The 24,443-nt window shown below is 35.3% G+C and overlaps 3 protein-coding genes across 4 annotated transcripts in view; 1 reads left to right on the top strand and 2 right to left on the bottom strand.

Annotated features, from left to right (window-relative positions):
* Positions 1-3,473, bottom strand: part of LOC125831008 (uncharacterized) — a 30,775-nt gene extending 27,302 nt beyond the window's left edge. The window contains exon 1 of the mRNA XM_049510200.1: positions 2,936-3,473. Coding sequence (XP_049366157.1) covers positions 2,936-3,473 — 538 coding nt within the window. The remainder of the gene's footprint in view (positions 1-2,935) is intronic.
* LOC125831588 (pentatricopeptide repeat-containing protein At5g01110-like) overlaps positions 1-24,443 on the top strand; it is an 809,602-nt gene that overhangs the window by 86,902 nt on the left and 698,257 nt on the right. The gene's annotated exons all lie outside the window — the stretch shown is intronic.
* LOC125831646 (uncharacterized) overlaps positions 1-24,443 on the bottom strand; it is an 831,707-nt gene that overhangs the window by 616,490 nt on the left and 190,774 nt on the right. The window lies entirely within an intron of this gene.

The following is a 24,443-nucleotide window of genomic DNA, read 5'->3' as shown; positions in this document are numbered from 1 at the left end:
TCTCTTCAATTACTTTTGCCTTCTCCATAGCTTGTTGAACTAAATCTGGTCGTATAAACCCCGCTTCACCAACTTCAAACCATCCAATAGGACATCTGCACCTTCTTCCATAAAGAGATTCATAAGGAGCCATTTGGATGTTTGAGTGATAGCTGTTGTTGTAAGCAAACTCAATGAGAGGTAGGTGATCATCCCAATTCCCTTTGAAATCAATCACACAAGCCCTCAACATATCTTCTAATGTCTGAATAGTGCGCTCTGCTTATTCGTCAGTCTGAGGATGAAAGGCAGTACTTAAGTTCATCTTTGAACACAAACCTGTTTGAAAAGATTTCCAGAATTGTGCAGTAAATTGTGCACCTCTATCTGAAATAATGGAGACTGGAACTCTATGAAGTCTTACCACCTCCTGAATATATAACTTGGCATAATCTTCTGCTGAATGGGTTGTCTTTACCAGTCGAAAATGGGCTGATTTTGTCATTCTGTCGACGATCACCCAAATAGAATCATGCTGTCTGCGAGACCTTGGCAAGCCTGTGATGAAATTCATATTAATCATCTCCCACTTCCATTCCAGAAGTTCTATATTATGTGCCAAACCACCGGGCCTTTCGTGCTCTACTTTAACTTGTTGGCAATTTGGACACTTAGCAACAAATTCTGCAATGCTCTTCTTCATACCATTCCACCAATACACTTCTTTCAAATCACGATACATCTTTGTGGAACCCGGATGAATGGAATATCTGGAGCTATGAGCTTCCTCAATGATCCTTTCTTGGAGTCCATCCACCATTGGTACACATAATCTACCTTGATATCTCAATACACCATCTCCCCCTTGTTCAAAAGCTAATACTTTTTGCTTATGAACATTTGCCTTCAATTCAAGCAAAATAGGGACTGGGTCTTACTTGCCTTTTACTTCTAACACTAATGATGACTCATCCCCATTCGTCACCACTATACCTCTTTCTGTGGAATCCATAAGTCTGAATCCCAGGTGTGCCAGTCTGTGAACATCTTTTGCTAACACTCTCTTTCCTTCTTCAACATGGGCGGTGCTACCCATAGACAACCTGTTTAACACATCAACAACCACATTAGCCTTACCTGGGTGGTAAATAATACTCATGTCATAATCCTTGAGCAATTCTAACCACCCCCTCTGTCTGAGATTAATCTCTTTTTGGGCGAACACATACTGAAGGCTCTTATGATTAGTGAATATATCAACATGAACACCATATAAATAATGACGCCATATCTTCAAAGCGAATACTACAATAGCCAATTCTAAGTCATGGATTGGGTAGTTCTTCTTATGAACTTTCAACTGTCTAGAGGCATAAGCTATAACTTTGCCATTCTACATTAATACACAACCCAAGCTAACTCTAGATGCATCACAATACACCACAAAACCTTGAGTACCTTTCGGTAAAGTTAAAACTAGGGCAGTAGTCAACCTTTTCTTCAATTCCTGAAAGCTTTTCTCACAAGCTTCAGACCATTGAAACTTCACTATTTTCTGAGTCAACTTCGTCAAAGGGGATGAAATGGACGAAAAACCCTCTACAAACCTTATATAATAACCAGCCAAACCCAAGAAACTCCTAATATCAGTTGGAGATGTGGGTCTAGGCCAATTCTGCACTGCCTTAATTTTCTGAGTATCAACTCTAATTCCATCACCGAAAATTATGTGACCCAAGAACGTCACTGACTCAAGCCAAAATTCACACTTAGAGAACTTGTCATACAATTTTCTATCTTTCAATGTCTGAAGAACAATTTTGAGAGGACTAGCATGATATTCTTAATTCCTTGAATAGATTAGTATGTCATTAATGAAGACGATAACAAACATATCTAAATAAGGTTTGGAGACTCTATTCATAAGATCCATGAACACTGCTGGTGCATTGATCAAGCCAAATGACATGACCAAAAACTCATAATGGCCATATCTAGTTCTAAAAGCTGTCTTTGGAATATCACATTCCCTTACTCTTAATTGATGATAGCCTAATCTGAGGTCAATTTTGAGAAACATGAAGCACCCTAAAGCTGATCGAAAAGATCATCAATTCTCGGAAGAGGATACTTATTCTTGATGGTAACCTTGTTTAACTGACGGTAATCTATACACATCCTAAGGAAACCATCTTTCTTTCTTACAAACAAGAAGCGCCCCAAGGTGAGACAGTTGGTCGAATGAAGCCCGTATCTAATAGATCCTTTAACTGTTCTTTCAACTCTTTCAACTCTGCTGGTGCGATTCTATATGGCGGAATAGATATATGACGAGTATCTGGAAGAAGGTCTATACCGAAGTCTATCTCTCTCTCAGGAGGGACTCCGGGAAGATCATCAGGAAAGACTTCTGGAAACTCTTTTACTACTGGAATTGATTGAATATGAGGTACCTCAACACTTGAGTCATTAACTCGGACTAAGTGATAGACACACCCCTTAGAAACTAACTTCCTTGCCTTAAGGTACGAAATGAAACAACCCTTAGGCACTGCTGAACTGCTTTTCCACTCTAAGAGTGGCTCATTTGGAAACTGAAACTTGACTACTCGAGTTCTACAATCAACTGAGGCATAACAGGCATGAAGTCAGTCCATACCACGAATGACACCAAAATCTACCATTTCTAACTCAATTAAATTAGCCATGGTACTTTTGTGATTGACGGAAATGGGACAATCACGGTAGACTCACTCTACTAGAATATACTCACCAACAGGCGTAGAGACACTGAATGGTTCACTAAGTTGCTCAGGAATAACATCAAAGTTCATAGCAACATATGGAGTTACAAAAGATAAACTCGTTCCTGGATCTAGTAAGGCATAAACAGTAAAGTCAAAGACTCGAATCATACCAGTGACAACGTCTGGCGAATCCTCTTACTCTTGGCGACTAGTGATAGCATATAAGCGGTTTGTTCCTCCGCCAGTATCGAAAGTAGCCCCTCTAGATGCAGCCCTGTCTGGTGGAGCAACTGATGAAGACTGGGATCTATTGCCTGGATTTCCACTATTTTGCTTATTCTTAGGACACTTTTTCATGAAGTGTCCCTCTTGCCCACACTTGAAACAACCTGTCTTGCCATCACGACACTTACCTGAGTGTTTTCTACCACATCTACCACATAGAGGAGCCCAGCTACCTCCTTGTGCCACACTACCTTGAGACCGTGCTGTTCTAGCTCTGAAGTTTTGTGAATTCTGGCCATTATACTCACCTTTGTTCTTAGGTTTAAGTGCACTAACATATGATGGTGCAGGCCCATTTTTCGTCTGAAAGGACGAACGATTCACTCTACCATTCTGCTGCCCAGACTCATTTCCTATCTTTGCTTTTTTATTCTTGAACTCATCTCTATCTCTAAGCTTCTCTTCCTCTACCTGCTGCACATAGACCATCAACCTCAAAATGTCCATGTCCCCAATAAACATTGCTTCCTGGACCTCTTTGCTTGATAGACGGCCTAACCCAGCAACAAACAAACTCATTCTACTTCTCATGTCCTTAACCATCTCCAGAGCATAACAGGATAGTTGGGTGAACTTCAACCCATATTCATGAACACTTAGATAATCCTTCTTAAGTGTGAGGAACTCACGTACCTTGGCCTCTTTCAGTTCCTAGGCAAAGAAACACCCCAAGAAAGCTTTCTCAAAACAGGCCCAACTCGCAGGGGGTACATCCTCAGCTCTACCCCCTTTCTACTTATCAAACCAGGTCCTAGCAACATTCTTCATCTGGTATGCAACTAGCTCAACTCTCTCAGTATCAACAACATGCATCACGTCAAATACCTTTTTTCAGTTCCTCAATAAAGTTATCTGGATCCTCAGTAGTGCTGGAACCAGTGAAACTTGGAGGATTCATCCTCAAGAACTCACAAATCATTGAAGTGTCAGCCTCTTCTTGTTGAACCCCTCTTTACTGCCCAACCTGGTTAGTCACAACTTGGCTCACCATCCGGATAGGCTCATGGAACTCAACATTGGTGACTTCGCCTTGAGGTTGCACTTCAGGTGCATTGGGTAACTCTTGTTCCTCAACATTATGTCTCGCACGACGACCTCTGACAGCTCTTCATGGAGGCATGATTATCTGAAAACACGCACAAGCATGAATTAGAAGAAACTTTTTAGAGATTAAACTCTAACGCACGACAAAAGTGTGAAAGAAGTGAGATAATTTCCTAAGTGTTGCAGCCTCTTAATTATAGATATGGTGCGCTTCACACTAATAACTAGGACTCTACAGACACAACTTCATAGACTCCCTAGAACTCTTGAACTTTGGTCTTTGATACCAAGTTTGTCATGCCCCGAGCCAATACCCTGGACGGGACTGGCACTCGAAGACTATTGCTGGCCCCAAGTGAACCCTTGGCCTGGCTTACTTAAATCAGCGGAAGACAATATTCATAACTATAATGATCAATGAACTGAACTGACTAATAAAATATCTGAGAATGTTTTAAAGATTATACATTCAACTTGGCCAAAAGTGGTAACCTAAGTCTTTAACATAATAATGATAATGCAAAGACTACTGAACTACTAATTGTCAATGAAGCCTCTAAAACAAAGAGGGATGTCGGGACAAGACTCCCGATTATCCTAATATCTAAAAGACTAGAAAGCAAATAAAGGAGTCCTCCGGAATGCAAGGAGGCTCACCAACAGACTCTGAATGCTCAAGCTGGATCAACGAGGCGTTGTATGCTGATACTGGTTACCTGCGTCTGCATCATAATAAGATGTAGGCCAACTAGCATCAGTATATTGAATGTACGAGTATGCGAGTTGGAATGCTAACAAACATAGGCTCGAAAGAGATTATGGAAGAAACACCTACCTGACTCTTCTCAACTCATGGATACTCAACTCAATATAAAGCAATAGAACAAATGCGATATATATATATATATATATATATATATATATATATATATATATATATAAAGCATATAAAACAATTGAAAACAATCTTAGTTCGTTAAACATAAAGAAATAACAAACTTCACTTTACTCATTTAGAAAGTAATATAACTTATGTGGGAGATTCTCTAACCGACAACCATCATTATAAGCCTAAGTGATGGTACAACATTTTACCTCACGTTGCCAAGGACCGTCCTATACCTTTCCATCGGTATAGAACCTGATCTACTAAGTGGATCCACTAGTCTATGCTAAAAAGCTCTAAAGAATCATCTAAAAAGTATGATCCTTTTTCTGCTCATGATGGCTACATTGTTTATGGGGGCTTGAGTTAATATGAACTTGCGTCCCCATATCGATGCTCAATACTACTCCCAAAATATACTTAGCTAATATTTTTTTAAAACAACTTCTTCTCTGGTTTGAGATAATTGCTCAAACTTAGCTTAAAAAGCTCTCTTGGAATCAATGTTCCCTTTTGCTGTTCAAAACTCTTTTGGAAATCTCAGTTTCCTCTCATCTTAAATGTGAAAACATTTACTCTTGAAAATACTTAGTTCCCATATATCATTTTAAAGAAAATGAACTTTGCTTTTACTCTTTACTCAACTTCAAAACTTAAGTCTTAAAACAAAGTTAAAACGTTTGTTAAAGACTTATGAAAACTTGAAATGAACTTCTCTTACTTGACTCTTGACTTCTCTTGACTTTGATCTTAAATGCTCTTGACTTGACTCTTAACTGATCCTTGAATTGAATTATGGATTCAAGGATTATGATTGGTGTTTGGAAAGATCTCATGTTGTTTAGGAATGATTTTCGATAGCTAAACATTAGTAAAGTTCACGAAATCACTGTCTTGGAATAAGTCCGCGATGCGGAGATTTTGATAAATAAAAGGACGCGAAATTAAATTTGAGACAGAGGATTCCGCGTCCTAACCGCGACGCGGAGCAACTTTTCACTTTGAAGGAACAGGTCCGCGACGAGGACCTGGAACCTGTTCCTTGTCCGACTTTTTCCTTCTTCGTTTTCCAGCCCCAATTCGCCTAAACTCGACTATTGTTCTCAAATTCATTTTAGATTCAGATACCCAGTATATATACTCAAGAACCTAACTCAAAACAACTCTAAAACTCAACGTAAAGATCTCAGAAACTCCTCAATTCAGCCTAATTCAAGAACGACATTCAAATTCAAGAATATCTATCAAGAACATCAACTTTCAAACTCTTTTAGGACGAATTTCGCTGAAATAAACATGCTTGGCATGTGGGTGAACGAACCCAATGCTATGAAAGACTCACATACCTTGTAAGGTCAATTCCTTGGCGAATCCACAACCAAAATCGATCGTTCTTGGCGAATCTTGCTTTTCCTCTTCTCCTTTCTCTTGTGTTCTTTCTCCAAAAGTCCTAACTCTATTTCTCAAAAGTGTAAACTGAACTAAATCAGTTTTGACCCCAACTATTTTATTAAAAAGGGATTTAATTAATTAGGTAAGAAAAAGACCAAACTACCCTTCAAAAATCCGGATTGGGCATTTCCTTATTCAAACAACCCAATTTCCAAAGGGCATAACTCACTCATACGAACTCGGAATCGTGCAAACGTAGCGGTATTGGAAAGATAATTCCAAGAGTTTTCCAACCATATCTGGAACTACACCTAACTCATCCTGAGATGGGAGTTATGGTTGTTTGAAGTTGACCAAAAACTCACTTTAACTTAAAATTCTCCAGATTTCCTTATACTTTCCAAAAATAACTATTTCCAGATTTTAAACTTCTTTCTAGTTCTTTCTAGTTGCGAGATGTTACAATATCTCCCCCTTGGGAACATTCGTCCTCGAATGAGATTTACTCTTACTAAGCTAAGGGTGGTAACATCAAGTTCAAACATCCCAAAAGCAATTTCAAACAAAGAACATACTCGCTCATAATTTAGATAGTACTAAGAAGAAAATTAGTACCTTGGTCTACATTTTCTCCGGTTTCAAAGAGAAGTGGATATATCTTCTTCATATCCTCTTCAGCTTCCCAAGTAGCTTCTTCAACAAATTGGTTCCTCCAAAGGATTTTGACTGACGCAACCTCCTTTGTTCTCAACTTGGGAACTTGGCGATCTAGAATCTAAACCGGAATCTCCTCATAAGATAAGCTATCGTTGATCTCAATATTTTCAATTGATATGATCAATGAAGGACCGCCCATCTACTTCTTGGCGAATCCGTAACCAAAATCGATCGTTCTTGGCGATTCTTGCTTTTCCTCTTCTCCTTTCTCTTGCGTTCTTTCTCCAAAAGCCCTAACTCTATTTCTCAAAAGTGTAAAATGAACTAACTCAGTTTTGACCCCAACTATTTTATTAAAAATGGATTTAATTAATTGGGTAAGGAAAGGACCAAACTACACTTCAAAAATCGGGATTGGGCATTTCCTTATTCGAACAACCCAGCTTCCAAAGGGCATAACTCACTCATACGAACTCGAAATCGCGTAAACTTAGAGGAGTTGGTAAGATCATTCCAAGAGCTTTCCAACCATATCTGGAACTACACCTAAATCATTCTGAGCTAGGAGTTATGGTTGTTTGAAGTTGACCAAAAACTCACTTTAACTTACTTAGAATTTTCCAGATTTTAAACTTCCTTCTAGTTCTTTCTAGTTGTGAGATGTTATACTTATTGTGACTCATCCTGATATTGCTTTTACAGTAAGTGTTTTCAGTCAGTTAAGGTATGCACCTACCATCAAACATTGGACAACTATGGAACAAATTCTATGTTACTTGAAAGGAGCTCCTGAACTTGACATATTATATAGCAATCACAATCATACACATATTGAGTGTTTTGCATATGTCGATTGGGCAGGATACAAAATTGATAGAAGATCTACTAAAGGCTATTGTGTCTTTGTTGGACGGAACTTGGTATCATGGAGGAGTAAGAAGCAATGTGTTGTATCTAGATCTAGTGTAGAATATAAATACAGAGCTATGTCATAGTCTATGTGTGAAATTATGTGGATACATCATCTTTTAACTGAAATTGGGTTAAAACATCATATACCAACAAAATTCTGGTGTGATAATCAATGTGCTCTTCATATTGCTTCGAATCTGATGTATCATGAAAGAACTAAACATATTAATGTTGATTGTCATTTCATTCGTGAGAAGATTCAAGAAAGCCTCATTTCTACCGGCTACGTGAAGACAAGAAAGCAACTTGCTGATTTGTTCACTAAAGCATTGAATGAGACTCGAGTTGATCACCTTTGTAACAAGCTGGGCATGACTAACATCTATGCTCCACCTTGAGGGGGGGTCTTACTTAATGTATGTAGACACATTTGGTTGTAGTGTATATAGCATAGCAAATATATAGGGATATGATAGAATATATTTGGGTCTTTTCTTATTTAGTTTCCTTTATTAAAGCTCAATGTAATTGTATATATTCATCTTACATAATGGAATAATACACAAGTTATTCTCCACACCTATTCTATTACAATATTATTACTCAAAAAATTAAAGTTCACGGAAAAAGGATTGATAAATAATTCTTGACTTGATTGTTCCACCTAATAATTGAACAAACTTTGATATAGGCCTCCTTGTTCTCTCTAAGTATTTCAACTTATATTTGAATGTGGTATATATTTATTTTTGTGAGTGCGTGTGAGATTATACAATTCTATCATCATATCTATATCTATATCTATATCTATATCTATACTACCTTAAAAGCATGAACTTCCAAATTTTAAATGTTAAATTACTATAATACCCCCAATTAAAAGTACTCAATTTTATTTATTTATCCATTTAATTAATTATATTATATTAAGACTAGATACCTTTTGACCTTTTCACATTAAAGGGTTGTGACTTTTTCGAAAGGTTGTGACTTTTTTGAGGGGTCGTGACATTTTCGATCAGTTCCGACTTTTTTGAAGGGTTGTGATTTTTTCAAATGGTTGTGTCTTTTCCAAAGGGTAGTGCCTTTTTCGATGAGTTGTGCCTTTTTCAAAGGGTTGTGACTTTTTTGATGAGCATTGATTTTTTCGAAAGGTTGTGACTTTTCTGATAAGATACCTATTAATACTACTATTTCTTAGCTATAAATAGAGGGGTTTCCTCTCATTTTTAATTTACGATTTTTTAAGTTTTCTGCTCTTCTTCTTCTTCTTAAAAAATCTCAAATGTTATTTGCAACAGTTTATTAAGTTCAAAATTCAACGAAATTCGAGGTACCATATAAGAAATAATTGGTGAATATATTGTAGAAAATTATTCATCAATTCACACTCATATTTTCCTCTTACCATTTTCATCACATACATACTTCATTATTGTTTGTATACTTATTGAACATTAATACCCTTTTAATTAACCTACATATTTTATTTATTAAAAAAAGACTTCTTTACTATGAATAGTGACAACAAATTCAACCTTTATGTTTCTTCAGTCATAAATCACAACCATTCACTACTTATAAATTCTTTAGGATATCTTTTCTGCAACAATTTAAGATCTTTTACAATTTTCATAAATGATTCAACTGCAATCCATTGATATGGTTCGCCAAAGTTCTTCGCATGGAAATTTAGGTATTATCTTTCTATTAAATAAGAAAAAAAAAAGAACAGAGAAATGTCCAAATAACTGTGAACTTTGTTTCACACAATTTTTTTTTATGCATAGTGAGTGAGAAGTTTCATTTCATTTTCTTGTTTTGTTTCTTCAATTAATTTCTTTTGTGTTAGCATTCGAGAGATATTTAATAATTAGTGTTCACATAAAGAGTGAACAGTGATAAATGAACACATTGAGGATTATATTTTCTAATAAATTTAATAGATCAAGTTGTGATAGAGATAACAATAATTAAAAAAAATAAAAAAAGGCACATGATCTTCTTTGTTTTTCCATTTTTTATTCTTTTACCCTCAAACAAAGGAGTTTCTTCCTATTTTTTAAAAATAGCGGGCATGAATGTAGTTCATTGAATTATTCATTTTGATGTTAAGTCCACTATTTAAAAAATAGATTATCACTTTTACTTATAATATGATAATATAGCCATGATAATAAATACTTTTTTGATAGATATGTGTAAGTAAAAGTGAACGGAGAAGGTAAAGTGTTGGTGGCAAGAGACTTCAATCAAATGGAACACTAGAGTGAATATAGCATGAACATATATTTTCGTCTTCCTTATTCATTGGCTATAAATTGTGTTCCGTATATTTTTTCTTTATGTATATTTATATTGAGTGTAAAAAATTTTAAGTATGAATTTCCTGTTATTTTGCATTCATTTTAATCTTAGAAAATGTTATGTCACAAGATACACTCCCTGCTAGCTTTATAAAATTAGATAAGAAAATAGTGATTGATCATAAAATGATCTTAAATCAAATTAAAGAAATTTTATAAATAATACTTTAAATTTTATTCATCTATTAGTTTTTTTTATAGAAAAAGTTTAACGTTTTATATCATGATACAACTTCTATTATATACTAGATACTAGATACTTTCATTAGACAACAACTATATGATATGTATGCGGCAAAAAAAGGAGAAGACTAAAATTTCACAAAGATATGGTAGAAACATAAAGAAATGAAATATTTTACACCATAGGTGATGTTGTTCATATATTAACATTAAATTATGCTTTGAAATATATATATATATATATATATATATATATATATATATATATATATATAAAACAAAGAATTGGTCAAGCTAAATATTTGACATACATTATAACAACATTTCACTGTAACAACCTAATTTTTTTTTATAACTCATTTTTTATATTAAACCTAAGCTATTTGCATTAGAAAAATGGACAAAGACCAAACCTGATAAGTTTTTGAATACTTAAAGGACTAAAATTGGTAAGTTTATAGTTAAGGGACTAAAACCGGTAAGTGTATAGTTAAGGGACCAAAGTTGATACGTTTTTGAATAGTTAAAGGACTAAATCCGTTAAGTGTATAGTTAAGGGACCATTTTAGACCTACTCCTATAGTTAAGGGACTATTTATGTCATTTTCTCTACATTATAACAACATTTCACTTTATAACAACCTAATTTTTTTTAGAACTCATTTTGATATTATATATATTTTTTTATCTCTACAACGTTCTACTTATAACAATGTTGACATTCATTATAGAAGTACCTTTTCCGTAAAATTACCTCACTATGATAGCTTTACTCAAAAATTAATTGAGTAAAAATATTTTCTAAAAAGTATATATTACATGTACAGATAAAACATTTGAATATTTATGGTAATTGTTATTAAGGTCATGCACACATTAAATTTCAAGCATCAATATCTAAGATAAAATTACTTAAATGGTGTCCATTATTTATGGTAATAACCTTAAAATAAAAGTCTATTGATGAAATTTTTTATTGATATTTATTTTCTATTTTGTTGGTAAAATTTGCTTACAAAATTGAGTGAAGTAAAAAATAATACTACTAAAGAAATGTCACTTTCTCCCATATTTAAACTTTGAATATATTTTGAAATGTTTCAATGATATTTGGTTGTTTTAATCTCAAAAAATAATTAACTCTATGACAATCTGTATTAGGGCCTGTTTGGATTGACTCTTGGCTTATGACTTATAAGCCAAAAGCCATAAGTTAGGATTTCTAACTTATGACTTTTGACTTATTTTTGTTATTTTGGCTTTAAAATAAGTACTTATAAGCACTTTTTAACTTTATCCAAACACTTCAAAACTGTTTAAAAACTATTTTGGCTTAAAAGCACCTAAAATAAGTCAATCCAAACGGGCACTTAATCATTTAAAATCACTTTTTCTATGTTCTTTCAATTATAATCATTTACTAAAAAACTTAATTTAGTAATATTAATTCCATTTTCATTTTACAATATCGTATACTATATGATATGATACACATGTGCAACGCACGTATAGTGAAACTAGTATTATTAAAAGTGGAAAGGTCCTAACCTCAAAGTTGGATTACCATTATACCCCTATACTATATTAATATATCTAATTAATTAAATTTTAATAATGGATTACCATTATACCCCTATACTATATTAATATATCTAATTAATTAAATTTTAATAATAATCTATATATAAATTTTAATGATAATCAATTAAAATGAAAAGTCACTATAGTTGGCCGAATTCCCTGCATGTGCCCATCATTTAGTATACTCTATTAAATTTTATGGATATTAATATATCCATTGCTTTGTAGATGCTTTCATCTTCTGACTAAAAATTAGCCGAAAAGTTATAACTTGGGTAATGAAGAGTTTTAACATATTGGTGACAGGGCCGTCTTAACCCCTAGGTCACTAAAGTCATTGTTTGGGGTTCCATATTTTTGTGGGGCCCCATTTTTAAAAAATAATTATTTATATATGTTGTTTTTAAAAAAAAAATAACTATATGTACTATGAGTGCTATGATTTCTATTGAATAAAATTGCATATGACATGAATATAAATATGATTTCCGTAAGAAACAATTTGATGAAAATTGATAACGAAATTACCAAGTCCTTGAAGAATCTTTAGAGTTGATTACATTATATATGTAGAGTATATCAAACTATTTTTTCACTTCAAAATAGATTTGAACCAATTGGAGCATATAAAAGTATATATGATAAAAACAAATTTAGGGCCCCTCTTAAGTTTCGCCTTAGGCCCCCAATGTTGTTGAGTCGGCCCTGATTAGTGAAGGGTGACGAAGATTCGTATAGTATGTTTAAGAGCCAGTTAATTCTATAAATGTATCTCAACTTTCTTTTACCCAAATTTTCAATGCTTTGGTTGCTTGTCAGCTTCAATATAATTCATATTCTTTAATTTCTTTCTGAATCCATTCAATTTCCCTTAAATTCTTATATAAAGTTTTAGATAAAATTCTCCAGTTTACTTAATTTTCTTTTTTCCTATTTAAGATCGATCATTACCAAAATTTGACATTTCTTCCGTTATAAAAGAGATATTTTGGTGATGTCTTTGGAAAGAGAAGTCGAGATGATGACTATATCAGTTTTCATTTCATCTCGCCTAATGTCTCTCATATTTATGCAAGTTTCTTGTATCTTTTCTCATTATCAATTATATTGTAATTTGGCTCTGAATCTCTCCTCCCCGTCACTTTCCAGACGTAGTTGATATAGATACTATAGCTGATTTTGGCGGATGAGGTGCCACATCCTCTGGATTATATACCATAAGTGATTCTAAAGAAGAGGAAGAATAATGAAGAATGGACAATTAGAAGGAAACTCCAGTTGGAATAGAAAGTCAAAAAGCTCAAATCTGTTGTGTTATCATTATAAGCAGTTTGGCAAGACAGAACACCTAAAATCACTACTACAAATCCTTGGTGATATTCCTTTTGCTCCACTCATTCATGTATCTCATAAGCTTAGTAATTGATTGATGTTTATTTATGCTTAGAAACCTATTGTAATTTGTAATTACATCTTTATTGATCTATTTTTATTTTGTCAGTAGACATGTAAATCAAAATGCAAATACCAAATTTTATCACTTGGTCATTTTTCGTTCATAATATATGTTGGTGTGTTTGCCTATAATATGCTATGATTTTAATACTTTTTTATCTATCTCTGACAGTTTGCTAGAACAAAATTGTATTTGTGAATGTGAGTTATATGGTTTTCACGAGTTGTTTTCTCTATTTCTGTTTGTAAATTCTTATTAGCCACACTTGATAAACATTTAATAATCGCTTGATTTTCATTCTTTATTCTTTTTCTATGAACGTATGGAAGAAAAATATTCTCTTCTTTTCCAGTTTTCATGTCTTGGCATTTTTCTTTTATACATTTGAGGGTGTTATCATCAGATTGATGCTTCAACTTTTCCTTTATACATCTCTAAGCATTATTTTCTTTATTTTTTTCTCTATAATTTCGTGTAACTCATGGTACACATATTCTAACTTTATGTATTTCATTTTAAATTGAGTGTACCAATTAACATGTGAAACACGTGTAGTGCACGTGTCCAGAAACTAGTTTAAAAAAAGTAGGAACAAATATTTTTATTGAAAAAATGTTGTAAAACTAATTTCTTAGCACTTGAATAAGCAAATATTCAAATATTTCATGTCCTGCATGGATGTAAATTACTAGGAAAAATTACATAACCCAGTAATATCTATTAGTGAATTACTAAATATAGCAATAATTTAAACTAATTATCATTCCCCACTAATGCTTCATCCGGATGGCTACTAATAAGCGGGCCCCATGCACTTTATTTCTATAACCAAAGTTGTGTATTCTCTCTCCCACTGCACTTTATTTGTATAAATAACTAAAACTATCTATTCTCTCTACGACAGTTTATTTCTTTTATTTTAGACATCTAATCAATCTCTGTCATCCCTCACACTTTCTGATTTTTCTCCTAATTTCACATAACGTTATCCATTTTTTAAATTTCACAGATGTCTTGTGTTCTTATATTACTATTTTATTGCTTGATCACCATTAGAATAAATCTATTGTCTACTTTTGAACTCGGGAGAGGAATAGAGGAATAAAATGTGGAATACAAGGAGCATGATCTTTTTAGAATTGATTTGTGTCTAGGATAGGGATATACTTAGGTGTTATGCTTGGTTACGAAACAACGTGATAGCTTTGATGCTCACCAGTTGATTCAATGTATTCCGTTCAACGATGTAGTTCGACTGTCAACTATGGTAGGTGACTAGAGATCGAAATATCATAATCGTAATGTTAAGCTTCTAAATTAGTAGTTTGATAACCATATGAGATCCATGTGAAGCATGAATTCTTAGTTATACTACAGCCTTAGAATTGTCCTAAACTATTGTTAACATTCATCTTAAAGTTGAATCATTGTTAGTTAGTATACGCCTTTCATTCTTGCATTCATAGTATTCTAATATTAATCAACTCTTGTGGCTCACTTGCATAAATAATTAAAATCAGTATAATTAGGTAAATAGTTAATTGACAAGTCATTTTGGTTCGATAATATGACTCTTTTAGAGCCACTATATTACTTGTACGACCACGTACACTTTCATGTACATTTGGGAGCAACAAGTTTTTAGTACCGCTGCTGGGAACTTAGAAGTTAATTATTCTTCTAGGTTATGCTTTTTCTTTTTATATACTTAAGTTTTTTTTATATTTATTTTTTGTGTAAAAATATTTTATTTTTTTCCTTTGAATATTTTGATACTCTTATTGACATGGACAATTGAGATAAATGGTTGTTGGAAGATGGGTATCCTTGTTACTATTGTGGAGGAGCCCACTTGGATATGGAGTGTCATACTATTCAAAAGAGAGGGTTGTGTTCACCTACCAAATCCTTTGATTGGATTATATGTTGTATATGTGGTGGTCGAGATGGTCATTGGAATGGTTTTTCTAAATCTTTTTCTCCTCCCCCGAAACTTTGTTATGATTCTTCTGTCATTCGTGAAGTGGAGGATCCAGAACAAGAGGCTCGCAATATGAATTTATTTAGGCTACTAATGGTCAGGCTGGACATAATTGATTTAGCAATCATGGAACAACGATCAAAGTGCATGGAACAGCAAGCTAAGATTGAGACTTATAAATTGTAAGTTACATGCCTAACTAATACTTAATTAGAAGAAGAGAGTAAATTTCTACAAGGAAAAAGTTGTGAAGAAGTAGAGATAATGAGCCAATCTTAGCTTCAGGAACAAGCTTAACTTCTCTACTTTGAAGAGTCTACCCATGATAGTCATACGTACATGACAACCCAACTGACAGAAGGAAGAACTGAGCTCACACAAGAAATAGATCAATTTGGCTTAAATATTCATGATGTGGAGTCTCACTTGATCAAAAAAGTTGAGGCGTCTGATGCCCAACCACGCGTTGTTGTGGATGATTACCAACTAGTGGAGAGAAAAAAAAAGAATTCCAATCATTCAATTATACTTTATTCCTTAGTGTCGATGTTGAGAAGGAGTACAAAAGTGAGAATGTTCTAAATAATGTTGCTTTGGAGTTGAGGTTTCTTGGACCTCATTCCAAACATTTTTTTTGTCACCCGACCATTTGGAGAAGTGTATAGAAGAGGAAAAATACTCCTATAACCTAAATTTCTCTAGTCCACAAAAAAAAGAGATATTCCTCCCATAAGGACCAAGAAGTGACATCTATTACTTGGTTCCTTTATCTTTATATACCACCACCCCTTGATTGCAACCGAAAAATTGATGCCAAGCTAGAGTGAAATTCATAAGTTCAAAGTGGAGAGAAATGGGTGATGACTTGAGTCGTACCGCAACGCTAAATCAGACGCTTATTGGGAGGCAAACCCAATTTGTAATGTAGATTTTTATTTTTAATTTTTGTGACATTTTTTTGTTGTTTTTGCAAATTAGGTAAAGTCTGAGTACCCAAAATTTGAAGCAAAGCAACGCATTTGAACTGAAGTGTGGGGTGCATACGGCCTTTGATGAAAATTGAGAGAACATACTACTAGCTAGGCCTAGAGGCCTTAGGTAGTTTCTTATTTCACTCTTCGCTTATGTATTGAATTGTTGCATAGGGACAATGCCATGTTTTAAGTGTGAGGTGTGAGAATGAATTCCTAGTTTTAATTATTTTGTTGAGTCTTTTTTTTAGGATGAGTTCCACAACTTTTGTTTTCGATTCTTTTTCCAAGGATAGTCCCTTTGAACCGGACATATTTTTTTTATTTTTTTAGGAGAGTCGTAATAGTAGTGAGTTGTCCCAATGATGGATGGATGATGAACATATTAAGGGAAAAATAATCGTTGGTTTGTAGGAGTGAAAATCCGACCATTGGAACCTTGAAGACCCGCTTGGAGGTTAGCTAGATGTCATGGGAAGTTCATGCTTGATCATGTAGATTAAAAAAGTAACTCTTGAGAAACACATAGGTTCTTTAATTGGACTCTAGAAAGAAAGAAATTGGGCTTAATTGTGTGAATTCACTCAATGTGTTGGTGTATGAGCATGCAATAATTATGTTTCTTTATGTGTATCATGGTGCCATTGATACGCTCAAATTACACCTCCTTACAGAAGTATAAGCGATCGTTATCAAGTAAAGAACCCAACTTGTAGGTTGGGATAGATCCCACGAGGAAAATGGTTTAGACTTTACTTTAACTAACAATTATATTCAATTAGTCAAATTATTTCCAGAAACAGGTAATAAAAGGGGGGTTGTGGTTGTGAGAAACAAATAGTAAGAACTTAATAAGTAATCAATAATCAAACTCAACTTTGGTTGTTATCAAGATAAGAGAAATAACTAGGTATACGTGTTCCCCACAATTTCATAATGCAGTAATCCAAGTAATAGCAATCCTTTTCTAGTGTATTACATGCAAAGTGATAAGTTAGGTATCTCTAAATCCTTGGTTCGGCATCTAGAGAATTTCACCCCGCACCTTGGTCCGGCTATGTGTGTATAATTTACTAATCCTTACCTTTACCTCATATTAGACATCATAATCGATGTTTGGCTCAGTTATTACTTCGCACCAATCGACACTAGCCTATTAGATAGTATCACACTAAATCTATGTTGATAATTCTTTTCTTGTTAATTACCTCCTTGGTCCGACAAGTAGTAACAAGGCGAGTTCTAACGTTGGCCACCATTAAAAAGACTTCTAAATGAAAGAATTATCAATACATGCAACACACTATTCAAGAATTGCTTATTTACTTCTTCATACTTTGTTAATCGATCATGGTTCCCACAACCCTAGTTGTGGATTTAGTTACTCATATTGGCAAGAACACAATTCATAATTGTAGATGAAGAAATCATGAACTTACGTAAAGAGGATAATAAACCCAGAAATTTAACTTGAATTGCAAGGCCAAAATCTTCAAAACGAACTTGGGAAATCAATAATTGCTAAGGTTGCAAATTAATCTCCAAAGTTACAAAGCAAAAATAGAATAATAGTGTCTAACCCCCAAAAACGAGGTTTACATGTCCTATTTATAGTAAACAAATCCTAAATAAAAAAGGAAACAAATTAAGGAAAGTTTTGTTCAGGTACGCGTCTTCGATCCACGAGACTGACTTACGGACCGTCGATGGATCTACGGTCCGTAAGTCCCTTCCGTTACTCGGGACTTAGAAAATATTTCAGCTCCAAAAAGTCAGCTTCTCTGAAGCAAACGACGGACCAGTAGTACGGACCGTAGATCGACCTACGGTCCGTCAATCCCCTCCGTAGCTCCATACTTAGAATCTTCAAAAATCAGGTACTGGAACCCTTGCAGTCTCACTCTACGAATCAACAGTACGGTCCGTAGATCAATCTACGGACCGTCAATGGGCACCGTGGTTCCACACTTGGTCAGACTTCCCTGATTTGTCCTCAATAGCATGCCTGGTGATCTACGGTCATAACCTACGGACCGTGGATGGATCTACGGTCCGTAGATCACCTCCGTAGATGCCTTTTTTCTGCATTTCCTTCAACTGTCTCTAAACTTTCGCGCCTGAACACCTTTCCTGCAAAACATGATAAAAACCATAAAAACCAATATAAAAAGGCCATAGACACACACAACTTGTAAGTGAAATGTATTAGAAATACCGTAAACTCACGGTATATCAGCCATGTGTGGTGAGTGTTTGATTGGTTTCTTACATAGAATAGCATCTAGAACTTGCCCCATGTGTATGTGAAAAATTCACTTGCATAAATTTGTTGAACATGATTTAGACATTTCCTTGTATGGCCCGTTCAATTCTAGTTTGTGCCTCCTTGACATTATCTCTAGTGAAGCCCATTGAGCCTTGTAACCTATTTCTTTGTTAGCCGCACTATGAACCTAATCCATTGTTTTGATAACCTGTCTCAATTTGATCCTAATAAGTTCCTTAATGCACTTGGTGGTGAAAAAAGGTTGAATAAAAAGAGAGTGACTTAAAAGGGAGAAAGTGAGTGTAGTGAAGGAGAGATTTGATGAAAAGAGCATAGGAATAAATTTACAACGTGCTGCCTGCATTTGAAAAACAGGGGGAATGATATATTGAAACAAGTATAGTGATGTGCTAGCTAGTGGTTGATTACCTAAGGACGGAAATTAACGGATGAAGAGGGAATTTCTATAGGTGTGAGCAAAGGAGAGAAAGTGAGGCTAAGAGAGGAAAAATGGTAAAGTGATGTGTTGCGAAACAAGTCCATTAGAGATGAAAGTCACTATATCAAAGCCGACATTACAACCAAAGAAAGTCTTGTTGATTCCATGAGTAGAATGCAATGTCAATGTCAATATATACTAAGGGCAAGCGTATGACATGTTGTGATATATGTTGAAACATCAGTTGCGAGAGTGAGTTCTTAATTCTTCAAAATTGTCCCTATAAAGTTGAATGATTGTGAAAATAAAAATGCAATGAAAGAAGGACTTTACCAATATAGTGAGGGCACTAATGACACATTCTTGGTTTTATTGTTGTTTTCTTTGTTCATGCATGATCACATTGGCCTGGTAAGTGTGCAACGAGTCTGTTATTGAGGTTATGGTGTATCTTATAGAGGAAATTAGTGTTAAGCAAAGCCATGTGTTATTGCATGGGAGGAGAACTACGGAAACATGATTAAAGGAGTTTGACTAATGCAATTATGGGTGGACAAGTCCTTAGGTTCTAATGGTGAAGTTCTAGCATAAATGGGTAGGAAGTTATTCGAGGACGAATAAAGGTTTTAAGTGTGGGGTGGTAATCTTGGGCGTATTTATATGCTCATTTACTATATTTTGCTTGCATGTAACTTTAGTTTTAAAATCATTCTTTACTCTATTGGTTGTGTTTTGATGAGCATTGTGATAATTGTGCACTAAGACATGTGATTAGTTATTGCAGGGAATTGATGCAAGAATCAAGTAAATAGAAACTGAGGCAAGGGAGGAAAGCTTGGAAACAAATTAGAGGAGTGCATGAAATAAAATGATCAAGAGAAATCTAGGTTGTGGCACACTGGTGGTGCGTCGCTCTAGGCCTTAAACTACGGGTTCCAGGTCTGGCCCACTGGTGGCATGCCGTGCTAGGATCCAAACTGATGAAGTCTAGGTCTGGTTCTTGTTGGGAAAAATAAGCACAAAGTAAATGTGCACCAAAAGCTAGAAAAATAATGCAAGTACAGACTGTTTGGGCAGCAGACAAATCAATCAAGCAAGAAAAATAAATCAACACACGAGACGCCAAATTTAGTGTGGAAAACCTCTTCGGTGTGAAGAGTAAAAACCACAAGGCCAAAGCTCCACTATAATCAACAAGAGGTACAAAAGTGTTCTCCAAAATGGTCACCAACAAAGTGCCAAATAATGAGCAACAGAACTACAAGATAGCACCAAAAGCTAGAAAAATAAAAGAAGCTAAAATACCCAAACCCGCAGCTACTGTTCACAAGTTAAATCTGAAGCTACAGTACTCCAAATCACCCTCTCTCAGTTCCTAATCAAAGATCAAGTTGAAAGGAACAAGCTGTCCAAAATTCAGCTCAATCGGATAAGAAACAAAGCGGGAATCACAATTTGAAATTGGGTGCTAGGGCTTGTGCGAAAATTCGCACTCTCTCACTTTTTCTCTCTATATGGCTGCTCTCCAACTCTTGTGATATTTTTCAAATATGACCTAAAAGAAAGTCTTAAATGTGCACCATAATATTGGGCTTATGGGTAAAAGTGGGCTAGTCAAATTTGGGCTAAATTTATCCACAAAGGAAAGGAAGGAAGATCCAAGACCTTGGACTTTTATTTATCCAGATAGGAAGGGAAAAAGGCCCAAAACCCAACAATTCTCCCCCTACTGACTATGTGGAGGAAACCGTCATCCCGGTGATCATGAAACATTCTTCAAACTTCCGTCTTGGCAAAGCTTTAGTCATCATGTCAGAACCATTATCATTGGTATGGATCTTTTCAAGTTCAAGCAACTTAGAATCCAACACATCTCGAATCCAATGATACCTCACATCAGTGTATTTAGACCGACCATGAAGTGTAGAATTCTTGCCAAGATGAATAGCACTTTGACTGTCGCAATAAAGCACATACCTCTCTTGAGCACAATCAAGTTCCCTAAAAAATCTCTTCATCCAGATCAATTCTTTGCAAGCTTCAACAACTGCAATAAGCTCAGCCTCTGCAGTAGATAAAGCAACACATTTTTGCAACCTAAATTGCCAATAGACATAGCTCCCCCTGCAAAAGTAATCAAGTAGCCTGAAGTAGACTTACGAGTATCAACATCACCGGTCATGTTTGAATCAGTATAACCACAAAGAATAACACAAACTCAGACTAGATGTGCCACAAATATATCTCATAATCCACTTTATAGCATTCCAATGCTCTCTTCCCGGATTAGAAAGAAAACGGCTAACAATACCAACAACATGAGCAATATCTGGTCTTGTACACACCATTGCATACATCAAACTACCAATAAGTGAAGCGTAAGGAAATTTCTTCATATCTTCATGCTCACCATCACTGGAAGGACAATGCTTAGTACTCAACTTGAAGTGCATAACTAAAGGTGTACTGACAACCTTAGCCTTGTCCATGTTAAATCTGCGAAGTACTTTCTGAATGCACTTCTCTTGTGACAACCACAATTTCTTGGCATCTCTATCACAGACAATCTGCATGCCAAGAATCTGCCTTACTGGTCCCAAGTCTTTCATAGCGAAAGACTTATTCAACTCTTGCTTTAACCTTTTAATCCTGCAAACATTATGACCAACAACAAGCATGTCATCAACATAAAGCAAAACGATAATAAATTCACCATCAAAGAATTTTTGCACAAAAACACAATGGTCTGAAGAAGTCTTCTTGAAGCCCTGCTGACTCATAAAAGACCCAAACTTCCTGTACCATTGCCTGGGAGCTTGTTTTAAATCATACAAGCTCATCTTCAATTTGCAAACATAATTCTCTTTTCTCTTGATGTAACATCCGTCAATTTTGGAATAGCTATGAAGAAGCTTAGAATTGGAAATAGTTATTTTTGGAAAGAATTTAAAATCTGGAAATTTTAGTTAAGTATGGGAAAAAAAGTGAGTTTTTGGCCACCTTTTAGCAGTCATAACTCCTAGCTCAGGATGATTTAGGTGTATTTACAGTTATGTTTGGAAATATCATGGAGTGATCTTTCCAACGCCGCCGAGTTTGCACGATTCCGAGTTCGTATGAGTGAGTTATTCCCTTTGGAAGTTGGGCTGTTGGCAGGGCAGTTTAGTCCGAAATTTGTAAGGGTATTTTTGTCTTTTCCCTAACCAAATCTTTTGGTTATATTAGGGATTTAGACTAATTTTTAGATCAGTTTTTCCCCTTTTAAAGAGTGAGAGTGAGGGTTTGTGAGTGAAGAGGAGAAGAAGAGGAGAAAGAGAAGAAGAAGCAAGAATTCGTCAAGATCATCGTGGATTTCATCGAGGGTGATCCCTATTAAGGTATGTGAGTTCATAGTGTTGGGTTGGATCTTTTCCCCACACGCCAAACTCGTTTAATTTCGAGAAAAGATTGATTATGTTTGTTGAAGTTGTTGGTTGTATTTGTTGGAGTTGTTGGTTGTGATTGTGTTGAAGTTCCTTGTTGTTTTGGGACATGTTTTCGGTTGTGTTTGTGAGTTGAAATCTATTGTATGTTGAGGGTTTTATGATTCTAAGTGTTTGGGGCTGGATCCATTGAATTTAAGGAGGTTTAGAGCTGGACAAAGGAGGAAGAAAAGTCGAGTTTTTGGGGAAAAGGGGCAGCGCGTCGCGCCTGCCAGCGCACCCCAAAAGGGACTCTGAAGTCCAGCCCTTGGGGTGGCGCGCCTAGCAGAGCGCCAGCTGCCCTTCTGAGCTTTGTGGTCTGGTGCCCCGCGCCTCTCAAAGCGCCAAGGACGCCAACTTTTCCCATCCATTCCCCACTTTTTCATACATGTTCCTTGGTAATGTACCTATGTTTTATAGTTGTTTTCAACACTCTAAGGTACATCTAGACATCCCAAACTCATCCATAAACATGTGATCATATACCTTGAATCCGTAATCCAATTCAAGGCAAGTTAGGATCAAAGTCAAGTGAAGTTAGAGCCAAGCTTAGAAGTGAAGAAGTAAGTCAAAGCAAGTCTTCAAAGTTTTCAAGAGTCTTCATTGAACGTTTTAACTTTATTTTAAGGCTCAAGTTTCAAGTTGAGTAAAGAGCATAGAGTTTCAAGTTGAGTAAAGAGCATAGAGTTTCAAGTGGAGTAAAGAGCATAAAGTTTCAAGTTGAGTAAAGAGCATAGAGTTTCAAGTTAAGTAAAGAGTATAGAGTTTCAAGTTAAGTCAAGAGTAAGAGTCAAGTGCATTTCTCAAAAGTTATTAGGGAACTAAGTATTCCCAAAGAAGTTTATAAATGTTTTCACATTTAAGATGAGAAGAAACTGAGATTTCCGAAAGAGTTTTGAGCAGTTTGAGCACTATCTCTTTTTGAGAAAAGATGAGTTTTGCGAAAGAGTTTCTAAAACATGATTAGTATGACAAATCGAGTATGTCATCAATGTTTAAACAGTATGGTCTCTAGATATACCATCAATGTTTAAGTAGTATGAATATCCCGAGTCATCAATGATCATATTAAAATATGGTTTTGAGATGTTCTTTTCAGAAAGAGTTTTCAAGAGCCTTTGGGCTAAGTTTTGAGTAATTATCTCAACTAAAGCAAGATGTGTTTAAAACACTAATGAGCTAAAGTATTTTTTTGGGAGTAGTCTTGAGCACCGAATTTGGGAGACGAGTTCATATTAACTCAACTCTCCATAAGAACCATGTAGCCAAACATGGGATTTGACGGGTCATACTTTTTAGATGATCACGTAAAGTTAAGCTAGTGGATCCACTAAGTTAGAGCGTCCTATATGACGACAAAGTATAGGACAGTTCTGGCAGCGTGGACAAGACGCTGTATCACCACTTAGACATGTAGTGGTGGCTGTCGGTTAGAGAACTCCCACAGTAGAAATTGCATGGTTCCTCGAGGGGTTTTGCTTAGTATGGATGGGGGTATGAGACTTCATTCATGCATTGCACAAGTAGACTTTGAGAGGAAGCATGGTATTTTCATGATATTATAAATATGATTTTTTGACGTCATGTTTTAAATAGTTTTGCAAGCTTTATATATATTGCATGTGTCTCATTTCTTTATACTGAGTTCAGTTATTCATGAGTTGAACAGAGCCAAGGTAAGTTCTCTTTTGTATCCCTTTCAAGCTTAAGTTGTTGTTTAGCTGTATAGCTCGCATACTCGTACATTCCATGTACTGATGCCAGTTGGCATGCATCTTATGATGATGCAGACGCAGGTACCCAGAATCAGTATCCAGCACGCCGTTGATCCAGTTGA

The sequence above is a fragment of the Solanum verrucosum genome, unplaced genomic scaffold (genome assembly GCF_900185275.1).
Source record: "Solanum verrucosum unplaced genomic scaffold, falcon-dt-bn FXZP01000049.1, whole genome shotgun sequence".
Classification (NCBI taxonomy): Eukaryota; Viridiplantae; Streptophyta; class Magnoliopsida; order Solanales; family Solanaceae; genus Solanum; species Solanum verrucosum.
This window is presented reverse-complemented; position numbering and strand designations above follow the sequence as displayed.